This window comes from Nothoprocta perdicaria, unplaced genomic scaffold (assembly GCF_003342845.1).
Source record: "Nothoprocta perdicaria isolate Ctin4 unplaced genomic scaffold, notPer1 scaffold_111, whole genome shotgun sequence".
In the NCBI taxonomy this organism is placed as follows: Eukaryota; Metazoa; Chordata; class Aves; order Tinamiformes; family Tinamidae; genus Nothoprocta; species Nothoprocta perdicaria.
This window is the reverse complement of record NW_020454217.1, coordinates 50,648-68,051: the sequence shown is the minus strand read 5'-3', so window position 1 is coordinate 68,051 and position 17,404 is coordinate 50,648. Positions and strand designations below refer to the sequence as shown.

Sequence of the window (17,404 nt, the reverse complement as noted above, 5' to 3'; positions counted from 1 at the left end):
AAGGCATATCACAGGAGCAGCAGCTAGTCCATCCTGACATACAAGGAGGGCTTTACTGTTGTACCGTAGAGAACAGAGGTTGGCAGAGAGTGCTTGAGAGCTCTCAAACCAGAACCCGTCGGTGTCTATGTTAAGCATAACCAGACCTTTTCGAGAGGTTTATTTTGATTACTTTCTATGTTTGTGTGTTTTTAGGAGTCGGTTTGGTCAGAAAAGAAATCCTATGCTGCTTTCTCCACATTCTGCTTGTGCATCACCTGGAAACAAGAGCAAGGTAGGATAAAGGAGCTAGATTTCTATTAGATGATGAATTAAATGTTTTTATTTGAACAAGGAATCTGACCTAAGCAATAAGTGCATGTCTCCCATATCTACTTGCCCTACAGTTATGCAGAACTCCAGAATTTTAATCAGTCTATAGCTTGATTTGTCTTGTTTTCATAGGGCATCTGGATCTAAACAGATCGAGCAGTTGCAAATTAAAACATTCTCTGCTTACCCAGCTTCAAGACCAAGGCTGCTTTTCTTTTTGGCTTCCTCAGGGATAAAGTACATAATTAAGTTGTGACTAGAGCATATTGCCTGCTTATTATGTATTTTAGATGGGTGGCTTCAGTATGTTCACAGTCGTAGTTAGATAGATTCCACTAAACAGATGTTGTGGATCTCAAAATGCATCTTTTTTTCATAATCCATATGTTTATTTGCAGGATCCAAGTACAATAAAGAAAGAAAATGATCAGGGGAATAATTCCAATGAGCACTTCGATGGGAAATCAGTCACTGGAGAGTCATCTTCTGGTGCACTAGATTCTTCATCTTTATTGGCAAAGATGAGGGCAAGAAACCACCTTATTTTGCCACAAAGGACAGGGAATGAGGCAGATGAGAACCTTCAACAAGCCTCAGCCCCCGTCCCAGGTTCAACAGAGTATGATGAATTGCTAGTGGATGTCCGGAACTTCATCGCCTTCCAGGCTCGTGTGGATGGTGAGGCCAGTACTCAGGAAATCCTGCAGGAATTCGAGGGCAAACTGCCCACGGCGCAGGCTTGCGTCTTCCGAGAACTTCTCCGCAATCTCTGTACTTTCCATAGGAGCCCAAATGGTGAAGGTGTCTGGAGACTGAAGCCAGAATTCCGCTGACCTTGGCTAAGGGAAGGCACCTAGGGGTGTTTTCAGCTCCACTTGCAAAGATGTAATATTTATTTTTCAAAATGAGGAGCTGTTTTGTGGTCCTGATTTAATTGGTTTGAGCGCAGTCAGTGGCACGGTACTCATTGCAGGCTCAGGGCTAACTTCACTGTAATTTACACTATTTATATGAAAGTGCAATCTACCTCACAGATGAAAACAATACACAGTATCAGTGCATTTTCTTGAAAAGAAAATATAAATGGATGATGAACATGTGTACTGATTTTCCTTGCAAGAAGAGCCATGGATGCTACCGTGGGTTGTGAGACTTTTTTTGATTTCTGTGAAATTCCAAGAACTTTTTCTCCATTTGCTGTGTAATACTTGAATGTTCATGGGATACACCACGTACCACCAAAAGAAACATGAATAAGAAGATTGAGGTGGTCAGTGTAAGAAATTCACTTGTACTCATATTACAAAATCACTGTAAAAAATTGGCATCAATGATGGGGATGTGTTTTGATGTCGCTGTTTTCACTGTTGTCAGAAGCTAGCATATGAAGTATAGCTTACATGACTGATTTTCTTGGAAATAATTTTACTGACATGGAAGTTTAATCACGGTTGAGATCTTGGCAAAGTATTGAGATGACTCTGAAGTTTGTTATTTATGAAAAATAGACAGGATTATGGAAAACCCATTTTAACCCATAATCAGTGATTTGGTTACAGTCCCATACACCACTGGCAATGTACAGTACCCTTGTATTATTAGGGTAATGATAAAGATGATGCTTGCACACTATGGATTGGTAGTGGGATTCTGTGAGATATATTTGTGGATCTCTCTGTTATTAATTTGAACATCTTTACAGTTCCCTCTTAGCACCTGGAATCTCTTACCTTGGCAAGAACTGAGATGTTCGTTCCTCAGAAGGAGAATGAGTTCCATGTGTGTCACTAAACATAATCACTTCTGGTCAACCAGAGGCATAATGGGAGCACATTCCAAAGTTACAAGTCACATGTATTCTGTAAATAGAGAAAATATCAGCCTATTTATCAGTTAGGCTTTAAATTAATACTCTCATTTCTTTCCAAGGATGAAAGAGTCAGTTTAACTTGGCAAGCCTGACTCTTCTTTTGGGCCTGTTTTCAAGGTGTTGATGTGCCAGGTAAAGAAATCTTCTGTGAAGAAGGGAAAGAAGTACTGAATAGATAATGAGAAAAAAAAATGACATTCTTGCACATTTTTGCAGCAATATTGAATCGTTGTATGGATTAAACTAGTATCAGCTAAATGTGGTTAATGTCCTTCTACTCCCTAAGCTTTAGGGAAAAAATGAGCTGCAGCATTTTTTTCTACAAGTTACAGCATCTTTTTTACTACAAGTGAAAATACAAATAAAACGTGAAAGATAAGTGTTGAAGCAAGCATACAAACTGTGTTACTTTGCTATGCTAAAGAAAGGTGGTATTTCAGATGCTTCCAGGAGCTTTTCCTGTTGTTTTTGCTCCATGCTAAAGAATGGGTAGAGAGGTTGCAGAAGATGCTGCATCACCCTTTCAGTAACTTGTCACAGGACCAGGCTTTTCAGACTGGAGCTGGAGAGGGCAGACAGCCCGGGAAGTCCAGGAGTTTGAATGCAGGATTGTGGCACCTTTTTCTGACATCTCTTTTTCTGATCCAGTTCATAAGGGCTTTCAGGAGAGAGATTAAATAAAAAAACCTAGCTTTCAATAACAAAAATGCTCAGAAAATGGTAAGTCTGTTGATATGACTTATAATGGATCAGCAAAAAGAGTATAAATAAAGCCATTTTGCTCTTCTCCAGAGCTCTAGGGAATTTTAATTGGTTTTGAGCTTTCCCCCTACCCTGAAATAACCCAGGAATTCAGCTGTCAGCAAAGCTGTCCTTGTTGCCTTAGCTGTCAGTTTGTGTGTCCTCTTTTAGTACTACATTCAGTCTTAAAGACATGGTTTCTGTCCTAGAGAAAGTTTGTCACATCTCACTGATGTTTACTTGATGTAAATGGACTTGCATGTGCTTTTATAAATCTCTGACTTTTATGGAGTTATTAAAATAACTAAAACAAAACTGTTCTAGAAGTCTTACTTAGACAAATAGGGATGGTTTGGGGAAACAGTCTTTTCCTGTGTTGCGTGAGACTCCTTGACCAAATTATTGTATTTATGTATATTTTATTCCATGAAACTCCAAATTACAAATTCTAGCAACTAAGTATTTCTGTTATTGGTGGAGATTTAAAAGACTATATAAGATAAAAGTACTAAATTACCAAAATCTAGAAAGCCAAAGGACAAAAATTTGGATTGGAGATGATTATGGGGAGTGTCAACTGGAAGCACTATTTGCTGGATTAAATATGTGGCGTATGTCAACAGGTAAAGTTAGAAATTATCATAATGCTTGCTCTAGTTTCAAGGCATAAATGTAAAAAGGGGGACAGGGGAGGAAAGTTTGTTTAATAAGTTGAATAACTGCTTGCCTTTTCCCCACTTCTGTCCCTTCCTCCCTTGCATGCTTTCAGATGTGTGTTGTTTTGTTTTGTTCTCCTTTGTTCATCCATTTGCTGAGCGTTTGCATGAGTTGGCTGTATACAGTTCATTTCTAATGTCAAAACTAACCTTGAAACCCGAGTGCAAACTCAAACCTGCAGAGAAGTGAATGTTGTGCTGGCGGGGGTGTGTGTGTGTCTCAAGTAAGCAACAAGAAGTATTGGCAAGATGCTGACTGCAAGGATGGAGGTAAATCGTAATAAAAATGGAAGGGAGTATTTCTAAATCCACAACCTGATACTTGGCTCAGCATCTCTCAAAGGGCTACACCATGTGGAGAAATGAGTCTACTACAGCTAAGAAATGTGACCCTCCCAACTAAACCTGTGAAGAATGGCGCTTTCATATTTGTAAGCTTTGGTTTCAGCTGGGAGTCACCTATAGACAGTTGCACTCTTAATTTGCACTTTTGCACTCTTTTGATTCCAAAATGGATAGAATTTAGCTGATCTTGACTTGTATTAGTAGGGTAATTATTCTCTTTACAAGGAGCTGCAGCAGAAGGGTTAGGGGTTTGTTTGTTTGTTTGTTTGTTTGTTTTTACCAGAAGGACATGGTGGGTTTGTTGTTAAAGAACAAGTACTTAATAGTTCAAAGAAATGAAGTGCTGAAGGGTTTTATGAACAACTAAAAGCTAAGAATTTTTCAGATCCTTAGCTGCTGTAAATATATTACCAATGATGGACCTATTATGCCATTTCTTGAAGACCAGCTTTCTGATGAAAGCTTTCATCAGAAACACAAAAAAAGGTATATCTGCGACATGGAAAAGGGGGTGTTATATGTGCATGATTGGCACAATCACTACAAGCTGACTTTTCTCCAATTTGCATGTGTTTATTGACTCGGCTGAATGGAAAGGACCGTTATCCATGGCTATGTTATTGAAAAGAAATAGTCTGTTGCATGGGGGCTTTGGTTGATTTTTTTTCTCCCTCACAAAGAAGGACCTTCACTGGATTGCAGACAGTTTTTTGAGATGTGCTTTTCAAAAATCTGACTAGTAGATGATGATGACAGTGACTGGAACAGTTGATCTTAAATTATGTTTTGATTTTTCACATTCTTGCTAATCACAACATAATGAAGTTACATATGAGTTGCTGGTTATACTGCATAATATATATAAATATGTAGTGTAAAATTGAATATAGGTCTTTTACCTCCTCTAGCAGCTAGCTCACTTTGGTGGTGAAAGAATACTACTAGGATCAGTAGTGCTCCATCACTAGTATGGAAAGAAAATACAGAAGCAGAGTGGTTGGCATTTACCAAGAGAGCAGATGCACAAAATCTTTTCAGTAAAGTATGATGTTAGTGTGTAACTGAAAATGAGGCAGAGGAGCCTTCGTGACAGCTTTGTGGCAAGGAGGGGAATTTTCCAATAGACCTTTTAGTGTTACTCATTGGAAATTATCACCAAAAAAAAAAAAAAAAAAAAAAAAAATCAGTATAAAGATACAGCTTACTTTTAGAGAAATACATTGCCTCTTTTGGATGCTCTTGACTGAAACAAAATGTCCATTCAGCCCCGTATCACTAGAAAAAGCACCATGATAGTTATGGTTGCAGAATGCGTCTTTGGGAGAAAGATGTCACAGGAATCAGGAGTTTAAGCAATTGAGTTGACAAAATTGACTTTCAAAACTTCTCCTGAGAGGAGTCTGGGTGCAGCTGGATCCAATCCTAGTCAAGGGTTTGTGTCTACAAGATTACCCAATTAGCCTCTACTTGGGTGATGTTTACAGGGAAGCCAGCCTTGGTGGGAGAGAAGTACATCATCATGCATAGTCACTGAGATGCTTTAAAATGTGAAATAATCTACCTATTTTGATCTTCTAAGAGAAAGCTGATTCAAATGCCACTAATTGCTGGGTGACCTTGGGTGAGGTGCCTTACTACCTTTTCGCTTTGTTTCCCACATTTAACCAAGGTGTAGCCCTTAGGGAAGGCAGGAAATCTTTCGAGCCTTGGGAGATGCTCCAGGAAGTGATGGCAGAGTGCAAAGATGACCTGGCTGGAAAAGCAGAGATAATATAGCATCTTACTTTCTGGAACATGATTTCAGCAACTGTACTTTGCACAAAACTATCATGCAAAATGCTGACAGTCCACTTCCTTGAAGGGCTTGAGTAGGGCACATGCCTTGGAGTCAGGATGTGCTGGCAAGTCTGCGCTTGGGAGCTTATCTCCTCAGGGAAAGGTATTTATATATTAGGTACATGGTAAAAACACTCTTTGCTACTTAAGGCCATTTATAATTTTCCTGTTCCAATGTTCAAGCTAAATGCTGAATATACTCTTACAAGCTCTGTAGTGCTCTCAATCTACCTGCCCCTTCAGGGACTGCTATTCTAGGCTCTGGGGTGAGGTCAACACTCCTACTTCACATGGATTGCTGATGTGGTATAGTTGTGTTCCTTCACCTGAGACTCAGAGGATAATCCCTAATTCCTGTTGGCAATAATGCTTTTGCTGCCTCTACTGTAGTTACAAGCAAGGTCGAGTCTGACAGAGGTCGTTCTTCTCTTCATTTTTAAATGTGGATGAGAGAACTTCTGTGCTTCGAGTGCTTTCTTTCTCCCTGCCTGCAAAAGCCAGAGTGAGGACTACAATATTTTAAGCTGTATTGAGCAAGCAGAAAACAGTCTTTTTCATTTCTTTTCCAGAAAAGAAGATATCTATAGCGAGTCACTGAGCTAAGAATGACAGAACTTGGATACAATGAGTGTATGAGAAGTGTCAGGGCAACTGTGGGGAGAAAAAAAGCAACTTTCAGCTTCTTCTGTCCACTAGTTTTGTTGGTGGTGCTAAAATGAAAAAAATATTGGTAAATTAAGGGGAAGTATATTCTTTATCTCTGTATCTTTCATTTATCCATTATCCATATCCAGAATTGTTAAGACTCTGAAATGCTTGGTGGAAGCTCCTAAATAAACTTTTCTCTATCTGCTAATAATAGCATGTGGCTAATAATAGCCATGGTATTTCAGTAGTGTCCCATATTATCCCATATTTTCATGGTGTCCCATATTAATTACAATAGCATCGAAGATGGAGAAAGCATCAAAAAGGGAGACCATATAAGAATCATATTGTTCTCAGCTGTAAGCTATGCTTGATTTTTGGAATCTATAGACCAACTCTTTATACACTCATTTGAAAGAGAGAAGGACAAGGCTGAATACTGAATATTTTAGACAATTTGCCTAGAATGTTATGTCACTAACCAAGTATCCCTACAAATTCCATACCCCTGGCTTCCCAGAGCTGCTCTGTTCATCACACGTAAGACGAGCTCTGCTTTGCTTGTGCAGAGCAAGGTGGTTGAAGCCTCACGCTCCTTGCAGTCAGTAGGCAGGATCGTCGGGAAGGCAAGACCCGCTCCGGTGCAGGGCTTACATAAGTGGTGAGTCATGCAGGCTTACGAAAGAATAGGGAGCGAGGCTTTCATTATGTTGTTTGCCTAATCAGAAATATGAAAATAAAAGAACACAGCACTCAGTGGGTTATGTTTGGCTAGCAGTAGGCTGGAAAATCTGCAGTTGTACTACTATGATTGAGGCACTTCATTGTTTGTGGTCCCAGCTTATATTAAACGGGAGGACATTTTCATAAATCCTTCCCTCTAGGGCAGACTTAAGGTTGTTCGGGAACCCTAGCTACGCATTTCCAGACATTAATGTCTGGAAGCAGCACCATGGGAGAAGGAATGGAAGTATACGTGTAGGGAAGATACTGGTTGTAAATGAAGAAGCCCAAGGGCAGGGTGGTGTTTGTGAGGATGAGCATGTAAAGAAACAGTTGAGTGGAAACTAAGCTTTTGGGATAACTGAAAAACAGTCTGGTGATGGTTTCCCCGTGTATTACCAGTCTCCTTCAATAGCCTGGTGCAGGTAGTAGCAATGGCTTTACTTAAACGAGCTCTGCTGTTAGATGAGATCCATTACAGCCCTTACAAGGCAACGGAGAGCTTTGAGAATCAACATTGGCTTTAGACTTGCTGCAGTATGTGCTGCAATAGAACTCTCTAAAATGATTTCATTAACCCAGAGGTGCTTCTTGTTTTCTTCCATCAGCCCTTGCACTTCACATGGCAAACTGGCTTGCTGGGGGAGAAAAATGCAATAATAACTATTTCAAAATTATTTCAGCCACGTGGCTACAGCAACAGCCGGAGGCTCGAAGGATGGAAGCAGGAGGGTGTCTGGAGCTGAAAAACCCATGGCTGAGTGAGTGCCCCAGGAACCTGAGCCTTAAAGCAGCAAAAGGTGAGCAAGTTTCCCTGTCAGAACTCTTGGAATGAATGATTTCTCCCTCTCCCTCAAATGGCCAGTTGTAAGAGTGGATTGATACCCTTAATTGGCACAGATGTGCCACTTCTTCCCCACCTAGCTCCTTGCCGCATACTTCTCACATGGTGCAAGTGCCTCTTAGTATCACAGAGGGTGCCTTAAGGAAAGGAGCCAGGAGACATTTCTACCTGATAGACAATTTACTCTCCTTTTTCTTTCTCTGGAAATCCTAGGGATTCTGGGTTATGTGGCACAATCAGGTATCTAAAATTGTTCTTTAAGAGAAGCTGCCTTAAAATGATTGCTGCTCTGATTGCTGCAGTTCTCATCAATCATGGGGAAAAAACTGCTACTGGAAGCTTGTTTCAGAGTGAAGTTTTAGAAAAGACTTTCTAAATGCGTGTGTTTACACATTCTCTCCTCCCTCCCCCTCCGCTCCCCGCCGTGTCTAATTGCTTTGAAACGTGGCTGCTCTTGCCCATTGTACTGGAGGCCGGGCCGCGGTTCCTACCCCCTCGCCCGGGCCAGCGCCGGGTCCGGCTTAGGGCCTTGGAGCGGGGGCGCGGGCTCCGGCTCCCGCAGCCCGCCTCGGGACGGGGCTTTGAGAGCGGCTCGTCCCGCGGGGCTGCCCCTCGAGCCGGGGCTCGGAGGCTCCTCGGGGCAGCGCCGGGAGGCAGCTCCGCGCGCGGCCCCTCGGGGCGCGGCCGGGGCCCGGGGCAGCCCCGCAGCCTCCCCGCGCCCATGGCGCCCCGCAGGCCGCGCCTGCCGCTAGTCCTGGCCCTGGCCCTGGCGCTGCCCTGGCTGCCGAGCCGGCCCCCGGCGGCGGCCGCGCTGCCGCTGGCGCCCGGGCCGCGGCGGGAGGTGCTGGCGGCCGCCCTGCAGCGGCTGCGCGAGGTCTTCGACATCGAGGAGCTGCCGCCCGACGTGCTGCCGCGCAAGAAGCCGCCGCAGTTCATGGTGGACCTCTTCAACAAGGTGGCCGACGCCAACGGCATCACGCGCGCGCCCGGGCTGCTGCAGGGCAACGTGGTGCGCAGCTTCGAGGACCGAGGTGGGACGGGGACGGGGACGGGGCGGCCCGCGGGAGCCTCTCCGCGCTTCCCCCGCGGGAAGAGCCTCCGTGCTCTGAGGGCTCTGCTGGGGAACCCGGGCTTATTTTCCACCTCCTGCCCGCGGTCACCAGTTGTAACCCACTTTTGAGCAGATCTAACCGCTACGGTGCAAAGTGCAGTGGGGTTTTAGCCCGCGCCTAACGCGCCTTCCCTCCGCAGTGCTCGTAGACCAGCATCACTTCTACTTCGACATCAGCGCCATGGAGAGGGGCGAGCAGATGCTCAAAGCCGAGTTCAGAGTCTTCAAGCTCAAGAAGAAAGCCCTGGCTAGGAGGTCGGATTCGTCGCACTTTTGCAAGGTGAGGGGGGAAATAATCTCTCGATTAAGTAAATTAGGCTTTTGTTGATAATAATGCTGAAAGAAAATGAGAAAGAGAAAAGGGATTAGTGTGAACACCTAGCGGATAAACCTACTTTACTTTTGTGTGCTTGTTTATGGCCCCCAAAGCAAAAGGCAGGGCCTTTCTCCGTCTCCAGCATGCAGAGGACTGCACGTCGGTGTGGACTTAGGCAGCGGGTTCCGCTTCTCGCTATCTGTTGCTGAGCTCTCCCTGCAGATACTACAATCTATGGTTTTATCTTGGCGTAACTGTCAGGGTGTTTTTGCCTAGAAAGTAGTTCATACTTTTGCTTTTCTGACTACTGAGATATTTTGAAACCCAGATTCAAAGTTTTCTGCTTGCACCACCCAAAAAAAAAAAAAAAAAAAAAAAAAAAAAAAAAAAAAAAAGAGTTTGTATATATACATGTGTGTGTGTGCATTTATAAAAACTCAAAAAAGTGATGTGTGTGTGTATATAAATATATATATGAGTATTATTTTTGTGTGTGTTTGTAATCACACAAATAGCAGGGGTAATCGTAGGAAAATAGCCTGGACTGTAAAGTTTAGCTCACCTGTTCCAGTGACAAAAGCTGCAGTCAGTCTTTTTGCAAACTTGAGGGCAGAGGCACAGAGTGGTGCCATACGTGCAAAAAAAGAAAAGGTTGGTCAAGATATTTTTCTATGTGTGCACGCTTCTTTTTGAGTTAATTTTTTTAATGTTTAGGGACTATGTGCAACTATAAATGCTCTGCTGCACATTTAATTTTTTCATTACGATCTGAAAATAAATACTCTTATTTGTTAGGCTGTAATTCCACTAACAATAGAAGACATCAATTAAACCCATATTTCTTCCTTCCCCACCCCTCAGTGTCTTGTTCCCACCCTGCAGTGTTCATTGCTTGTAACGCAAGCGTTTCAATAGCCACCGAAGTTCCCTAATCCACATGAAAACTGACTGGCAAGAAGGGAAAAGGTTTCTGCTTGGATCTGTTTCCTGGTGCAGTTCATCACTCTGTGACACTAATGCTTGTGTCATCCCCTGCGATGGGTCGAGGGGGTTCTTTGTGCCTGTGGTCCTTGTTTAGCTTTTACTTTAGTTGCTACAAGCAACTTTTTGCCTAATTTGGGCCTCCGGAATAGTTTTTCACCCGTGATGTGGTAGAAGTTACTATAATCCCGATTCTATTTTTTTTTTAACACTGTAAAGGAAAAAAAAAATTTCATCTCCAGTTTGGTGGTTTTCCTCTTTTGTAGGTGGAAGTGTATGAGCTCCTGGAGAGTGGAAGTAAGCCGCAGAAAAAGCACCTCATTGCCTCAAGATTATTGTCATTGTACACGGAGGGCTGGGAAGTGTTCAATGTCACACAGACAGTAAGCAGAGAAATTTGAATTTCATTTTTAGTTCAAACTCCATTTATGATAATGGACAGGTCACAACTTCGGTGCTGCCTTTATGCTGGGTCAAGTCGAGCCCTGGGGTGGCAGCAAACAGACAGATTTAGCCTCCTCACTCAGAGGTACAGGCAGTGCTACATAAATTAGAGATGTTTACTTGCCGGCAGCACAGACAGGAAGACCCAGAACCAGAAAGAAAGTCAGAAAGGGACGTGAGGCTAAAATGTCGTTATGATTAAAACATGTTAGTGTTTATGCTGCCAAAGCAGGTGGTGTTGCAGGTGGGGCAATAGTAGGTTTTAGTTTTTCTTGTCCTCGTGGCATTGCTACAGAGCAAAAGTGTGGTTGTTTTGGGGCTTTAACACTGTTTTTCCGGAATTTATAATGTTTGACTTATTTTTCTTCTCATTTAAGCTATAAAATTCCTAATGTTAGTTTAAAAGATTTTTTGTAGATATCCTTAAACTGTCAGTGTCTGAATTATTTTTAATAGCAAACAAAAACGATTTTAGAAAAAAAAATCTCAGCTTTAAATATATAATCTCTGATAGTGTTTTTTATTTTTTTTAAGCTTTAAGGTCAGATTCAACATAGTGGTTGGCTGTTTGGCAGGGTTATATCTTAGGCCATTGTTAGCCTTGTTTGAGAATGGTTTGGCCTCATCTATTAGCCTACAATTATAACAATTAGGTAAAGTAAATTTGCTTGATAGCAAGTTAATTTCTTCAAGTCACGTGTATATGTGAGACATTTAAATGTGTTTATAGTACTAAGTAAAAATCTGGAGAAAATGTAGAAACTTTGATTACTAATAAAAATAAAATTCTGGCAAAAGCTGGGAAATATTAAATTATAATGTCAATGTTAACTCACAGATTGATCTGTGCTAGAAATTATCAGGAAAAATCCTGAGAATATAATTTGGAAAAATATATACTGTCTTTTTTACTTTTAAATGTTGAATTATTGGCTTAAGTGTTAAATTCAATCCATTCAACTATACTCCCACCTCACATCTGTGATAATATATGTATGTTCTTATACTCTCACAGTCTGTTCCCTTTTCTGAATATGGAAATTCCTTAATGCTGTGGTGGGGTTATTGAAGTAATATTTTCTCATCTCATTTTCATTACCAGGTTTCCAAATGGGTTGGAAACAGCAGCTATAACCATGGCTTTTTGATAACTACAACACACGTTTTCAACAACAGAATTGAGCACAACCTGGTGAAGTTTGCTAAGAGCCAGGGAGCTCTGCAGGAGAGCAGAAATGCCTTCCTTGTCCTCTTCACAAACAGTCACAAACGGAGGTCTTCCAGCTTTGTACCCTCTTCTGCAAGTAGGTTCATAGAAAAACAGCTCTCTTTTTAGCACATGAAATTCTTATTCGTTTTCTAATGCCTTCTGCTGCCTGATAATATTCCTCAGTATTTACTTGCAATGTTGAATGCCTGTCCAGCTTTATCACTGACCACTTTGCTTTGATAAAATTGTGGGTAGGTTACTCAACTCCTATAAGGCACCTCTACCTTCCTCAAAAAAAAAAAAAAAAAAAAAAAAAGAATGTTTGCAGGAAATATTTTATTCCAGATTGATTTATTTTGCTTGAAATATGATAGGAATTTCTATACATATACTTATTGTCCAAAATGTATAATTCAGTTTAGGCTAGAAACCTCGGTGACCTGGAAAAGTTTTCTAAAATGCCGGTAATGCGACTAAACATGGCATCATTAAGTGCAATTTTGAAGAGTAGAAGGGGTTGTTAGATAAGCAATTTAAGCCTCTCTGTCCTTGCCTTGGTGTTTAAGCACCTATTTAACTTCAGTGACTAATTAGCATTGTGACTAAGGCTGCTTTCATCAGACAACGCCCTCATCCCTTAAATTACAAACAGTCTCTTCTCTTACCACTCCCACTGGTCTTCCAATAAAACCAAGTAAGGCTGGGTTTTACAGCCTGATACACGGCAGAGAAAACCTGAGAGGAGGGGCAAAAATGATTTTATTTGAAAATAAAATTGAACAGGTCACTGTCATTTTTTTAATCAGTTTCCAAAAGTGTCCGGACATTAAAGACAGACATTACAAGGGAATCCTAGATTCAGGTTTAGTCAGTAACAAGCATTGCATGGGGTAGTAGGCTGTGATTTTTTGCTTTATATTTCTGATGAGCTGTGGCTTTTCAGGCCACAAACAGGAAATTCCCCTTTGGGAAAGATGGACAGTTTGTGAAATACAGTTGAAATGGATATACCTGCCTTTCAGCACTTCCACAGTTTGTCATTTTGGACTCTATTCCAAAGAATTTGATGAAATTTCATGAGATAGACCTTCTTGTAGAACATTAACCTTACTGTGCTTAGAAAAGAGGTAGTTTTGTTTTGAGAAAGTTTTAACAAACAACTTCCTTTCAGAACCAGAGCCGAACCCTGTGAGAACTAACGCGTTGTTGCGGGTGCCTCGCCAAACTCGCGTCGACGGCCACAACGACCACGCAGGCAGGAGACCTCGGGCGGCCGAAGTGCCTTCCACCACCGGCCAGGGAGCAGCGTGTCACCGAAGGGAGCTCTACGTGGACTTCCGCGCTATCGGCTGGTCAGGGTGGATCATTTACCCGAGTGGCTACAACGCCTTTTATTGCAGAGGGACCTGTCTGTTTCCCTTGGGGGAAAATCAAAACGCAACCAACCATGCAACTGTCCAGTCCATAGTCCATACACTCAAGTTGTCTCAAGATGTTAGCACACCATGCTGTGTGCCAGATGAATTGAAGTCCCTCAATCTTCTCTACTTTGATGACAAAGAGAATGTGGTCCTTAAAAATTATAAAGACATGGTGGCAACAAGGTGTGGATGTCATTAACAGGGCACCCCCCATGCTTTTTTTCCCCTGCATTTTACATGTACCTGCATTTGCTGCTGAAGACATCAAGAGAAATGGCATTTCAGATTATGGGGCAAGAGAGCCAGCAGCTCAGCTGTGTTTCCGATCCACCAACCTACCCTGTGGCCATGTGGAAAGAAGTGTAAGGCTGCCTTTCAAAGAGCTATGGGCTTCCCGTGGGTGTGCCGACCTGCATGGAAAGCAGTTTGACTGCCTAAGATCCAGAGGAAGACATGAGAAACTAGGGCTGTTGTGTAAAAGAATCCAAATACGTGAAGTGAACTTTCAACCAAAGGTGCTGTTTAGTATATGGAGACAGCTCAACAGTCATCTCCTCCTGCTTCAAGGCCAGATGGGGGTGCAGCTCCCTTAGTAACAGAACCTCAGTACTCAGCTTTGGCTGTGTGATCCAAAAGGCTTCTTCCTTCCTACCTTGAACTTTTGCAGGGACAAGTTGTTCAGAGCTCTCACCAGAGGCCTCCATCTGCAATTTATGCATTTGCCAGAACAGCACTTCACGCCACTTTTCTATCTGCCAAACGCAGAGGGACATGGAGTCCATCTGGGACTTGCTGCCCACTAAGAAATCCAAGGGAACATAGAGGTAGTAGCTATGTGGGAATTAGGAAATGTGGCTTCTGTCTGGAGGGTTGCTCTTCTGCATAATGAAGGGCCAGCAAGTGTCCCTCTTTGTGTTCATTTTCTTCCACTGTGCTCTGCTGTAACTGTTTAACTGTGTGTTGGGACAACAGAGCCTGTGTTTCAGTGTGTGTTTGTACACACTGAATATCCTCAGCTTGACTAGGAACCCGTATCGCACAGGAGGAAGGAAGCAAAAGAGCCAACCTGAGAAGCCTGTGAGGACGTGTTGGATGGTGCCCTGCTCCTGTGTCCAAGGAAAGTTTCATGGGAGATGAAACTTTCATGGGAATGAAAGGGAAGTCCCTTTCATTCTTCCTTGACACATAGGACACAGGCATAGAAGAGGACCCCTGCCTTCTTGATGTCTGGTTACATTTTCATGCAGGCAATCAGACCACAGCAGCTCCCCGATCAGCTCACTGAACTGTATCTTAGGCCCAGTTAGGTTCCTTGCCTCCGTTGCTCACTGAAAGAGGCTGACACCTGACACTGGGCACCTCCCATGGACAGAAAGTTTATGGAGAATTTTTCACTCCAGTGAGATTAAAAAAAAAAGGGGGGGGGGGGGGAAGTTACCAGAAAAATATTCATGTAAATGTTTTTCTGTAAATACTGATTTATATAATTTTATTTAAAAAAAAAACAAGTATTTTGAGTATATTAACTTAATCTGTAATATAAAATATAAATTTTCAAATAAAAGTGTACAATGTAATATTGGTCTTATTATTTGAACCTTCTTCCTAAAGCTATGATCAAATTCTTTCTGGAAGAGAGGTCATTCCCTGTGACTTCAACGGATGTACTTACTTGGACATGCAGCCTGGAGCAGTGTGAGGTGGAGGAGCCACCCCTCAGAAGTGTGCAGGATTCTGTGCAAACGTGCATGTGTGAATGTCATGGCTTCCCAGTCAAATGGGTAAAATACTCCCTGGCCTAAGTAGAATTTCTGTGTAGAAGAAGGAAAAAAACCTATCTTTGTATATGGTTTGCTTAGTAAGGTGAAGTGCTTAGTAGTTGGGTGGTGCTAACTGCTAATGCAATGGGGCTATTAGCCTCTCCTGTCTGTTTGATTCAGTCAAAGGGACTTGGGAAGAGTAAAGGTCATAATTTTACCTTACTAAGTTGTTTTTTCCTGGATGTCGTTTTGCTGTATTTCCCTTTTACTGCAAAGATGGCTGTGGGATTTTCAATCTGCAGGAACCATAGCTTGTGACCGGGAAAAGGTGTCCAGAGTGAGAGCCCAGGCAAGGTCACTGTGGGTCGGTGACTTCAGCTCATATTATCAATGCTTGTGTTAGTAGAGATCTTAACAAACTGAAGCCTCAAGTTTGCACTGTGAGGTACTGCTGGGAGAGGGGCTGCGTTTGGAACGGTTTCTGCATCCAGCACACCCTGGTCTTGTATCTGTAACATGGTAAACCTTCCTTCAAGCACCATCAGCAGCATATTTGCTGCATCTCTTGCTGCTCAACTCAGAAAATTGCCCACTTTTTCCAGACTATCTTAATGGGTTTCCTCTTGTTTCAGATGCCAGGAAAAAAAGACAGATTTTTCCATTGAAAAGCAGGTATAATTAATAAATAAATGATGGGCACACTGAATATTAGCTAACGAAGTGCTGCACCACAATAGGTGAAATATGCACAGTCAAGCTAGAAGCACTCAGTAGTTTTGCACGCATTAAATTATTATTTTTTTCTGCACCACTCAACATAGTCTCATTATGCTCCATTAAACTCTGATAATTAAAACAAAATATATTGGAATTGTTTATCCTGGACTTTGTAAGGAAATGAGGTTCATAATAATGCCAAGGGAAAAAATTTACACTACAGCAGGACTTGTAATTAGAATAACAATTAGGCACAAGTCAGGTCCTTTTTTTTTTTTTTTTTTTGTGATATTCTTGCTATTATTTAACTGGAATGAATACAAAGACCCAAATAATAAATACTTCCCCTTTGAGCCTTGCTTTATTCACAGCACCTTGTGTTTTGGCGGCATGCAAGAAACGGCAGCTAGAGTTTGGGAGGGAATAGAGTTAATATTCAGAATGGGGAGTCTGGAGAAGGACCAGTGATGCAGTCGGGTTTTCTGTTTTTATTCCTTTTTATACCACTCTAGCAGCAAACGAAGGTGGGAGCGGCAGCAAGCCCCGATCATGACGGATGCTGTGGAGATGCCAGCGAGGGCCCCACCTAGTCCTGCGGAGCAGCAGAAGCAAAAGGGAGGGACTGCAGATCTCTCCTAAGGGAGCCGCCAGGAACTGTTCACACCCAGGAAATCAGAGGTAAACAGAGGCGATCCCTGTGGGCAGGCCATGGCTGGAGGCCTCATGTCGTGGTGCCCTCACATGGGCGGATCTGCGCCCGTCCAGCTGCACACTCAGGCCCGGTCTGTGCCAGACCACGAGTCTTTGCCTTGTCCCTACATGTGTGGGGTCAGTGTGGCGCCTGTTGTTTTCATCTGGTAAATCACACAACTCGCTCTCTACTCCCACGGGCAGCTTTCAGAGGCAGAAAGACTCTGTGGCGAGCACAAGAACCCATCCAGGTGGCAAAGCCCTTCCCATAGCTCAGATGTTGGCCCGGGTTTGAAATGGAAGAGCCCAAGTGGGACTGATCATAAAAAGTAAGGGCATGGTGGCTACTAGGGTGGAAGGAATTGGCCTGGGTGGACTGGTGGCTTCCTCTGCAAGGAGGAAACTGTCTTAAATGTCCTGCTTGACGAGTCTGGAGCACATGCAATGCTGTAACCAACGGGTCTATGCCCTGCTGCCTCTACTCTGACCCTTGAAAACCTATATTCAGCATGGGACATCTATCAGGAAGAGTCAGAGCTGTTTCCAAAGTGACTGGGTAGTTGTTTTGGTAATGGCCTTGTGCTCTTTGCAGGAAAGGTGTTAAGTGTGTGTTTTATTTGAGAGGTCTGCAGAGGGTAGGATTTGGCTCACAGCCCTGGAGCTTTGTCTCCTGAAAGGAGGAGAGAAGCTGAGTTTCTGTCACTGACACTGAACTCTCC

General features: G+C 42.7%; 2 protein-coding genes across 2 annotated transcripts in view; both read left to right on the top strand.

The window, feature by feature from the left end:
- The window catches only part of ERCC6 (ERCC excision repair 6, chromatin remodeling factor), a 38,189-nt gene extending 35,134 nt beyond the window's left edge, over positions 1 to 3,055 (top strand). Inside the window, exons 20-21 of the mRNA XM_026051458.1 lie at positions 196 to 274; positions 711 to 3,055. Coding sequence (XP_025907243.1) covers positions 196 to 274; positions 711 to 1,145 — 514 coding nt within the window. The 3' untranslated portion in view covers positions 1,146 to 3,055. The remainder of the gene's footprint in view (positions 1 to 195; positions 275 to 710) is intronic.
- Positions 3,056 to 8,756: 5,701 nt separating this feature from the next.
- Positions 8,757 to 13,717, top strand: LOC112958058 (bone morphogenetic protein 7-like). The gene is made up of 5 exons (XM_026051867.1): positions 8,757 to 9,066; positions 9,287 to 9,426; positions 10,710 to 10,826; positions 11,990 to 12,191; positions 13,269 to 13,717. Exons 1-5 carry the CDS (start codon positions 8,757 to 8,759, stop codon positions 13,715 to 13,717), a joined length of 1,218 nt encoding a protein of 405 aa, XP_025907652.1.
- The last annotated feature ends 3,687 nt before the right edge of the window (positions 13,718 to 17,404 follow it).

What these genes read in the sequence shown, in the direction of transcription:
- LOC112958058 (XM_026051867.1), top strand. Translation starts at nt 8,757, where the DNA reads ATGGCGCCCCGCAGGCCGCGCCTGCCGCTAGTCCTGGCCCTGGCCCTG. An exon ending in ATTCGTCGCACTTTTGCAAG is followed by an intron (nt 9,427 to 10,709) that starts GTGAGGGGGGAA and finishes CCTCTTTTGTAG; the next exon opens with GTGGAAGTGTATGAGCTCCT. An exon ending in TGTTCAATGTCACACAGACA is followed by an intron (nt 10,827 to 11,989) that starts GTAAGCAGAGAA and finishes TTTCATTACCAG; the next exon opens with GTTTCCAAATGGGTTGGAAA.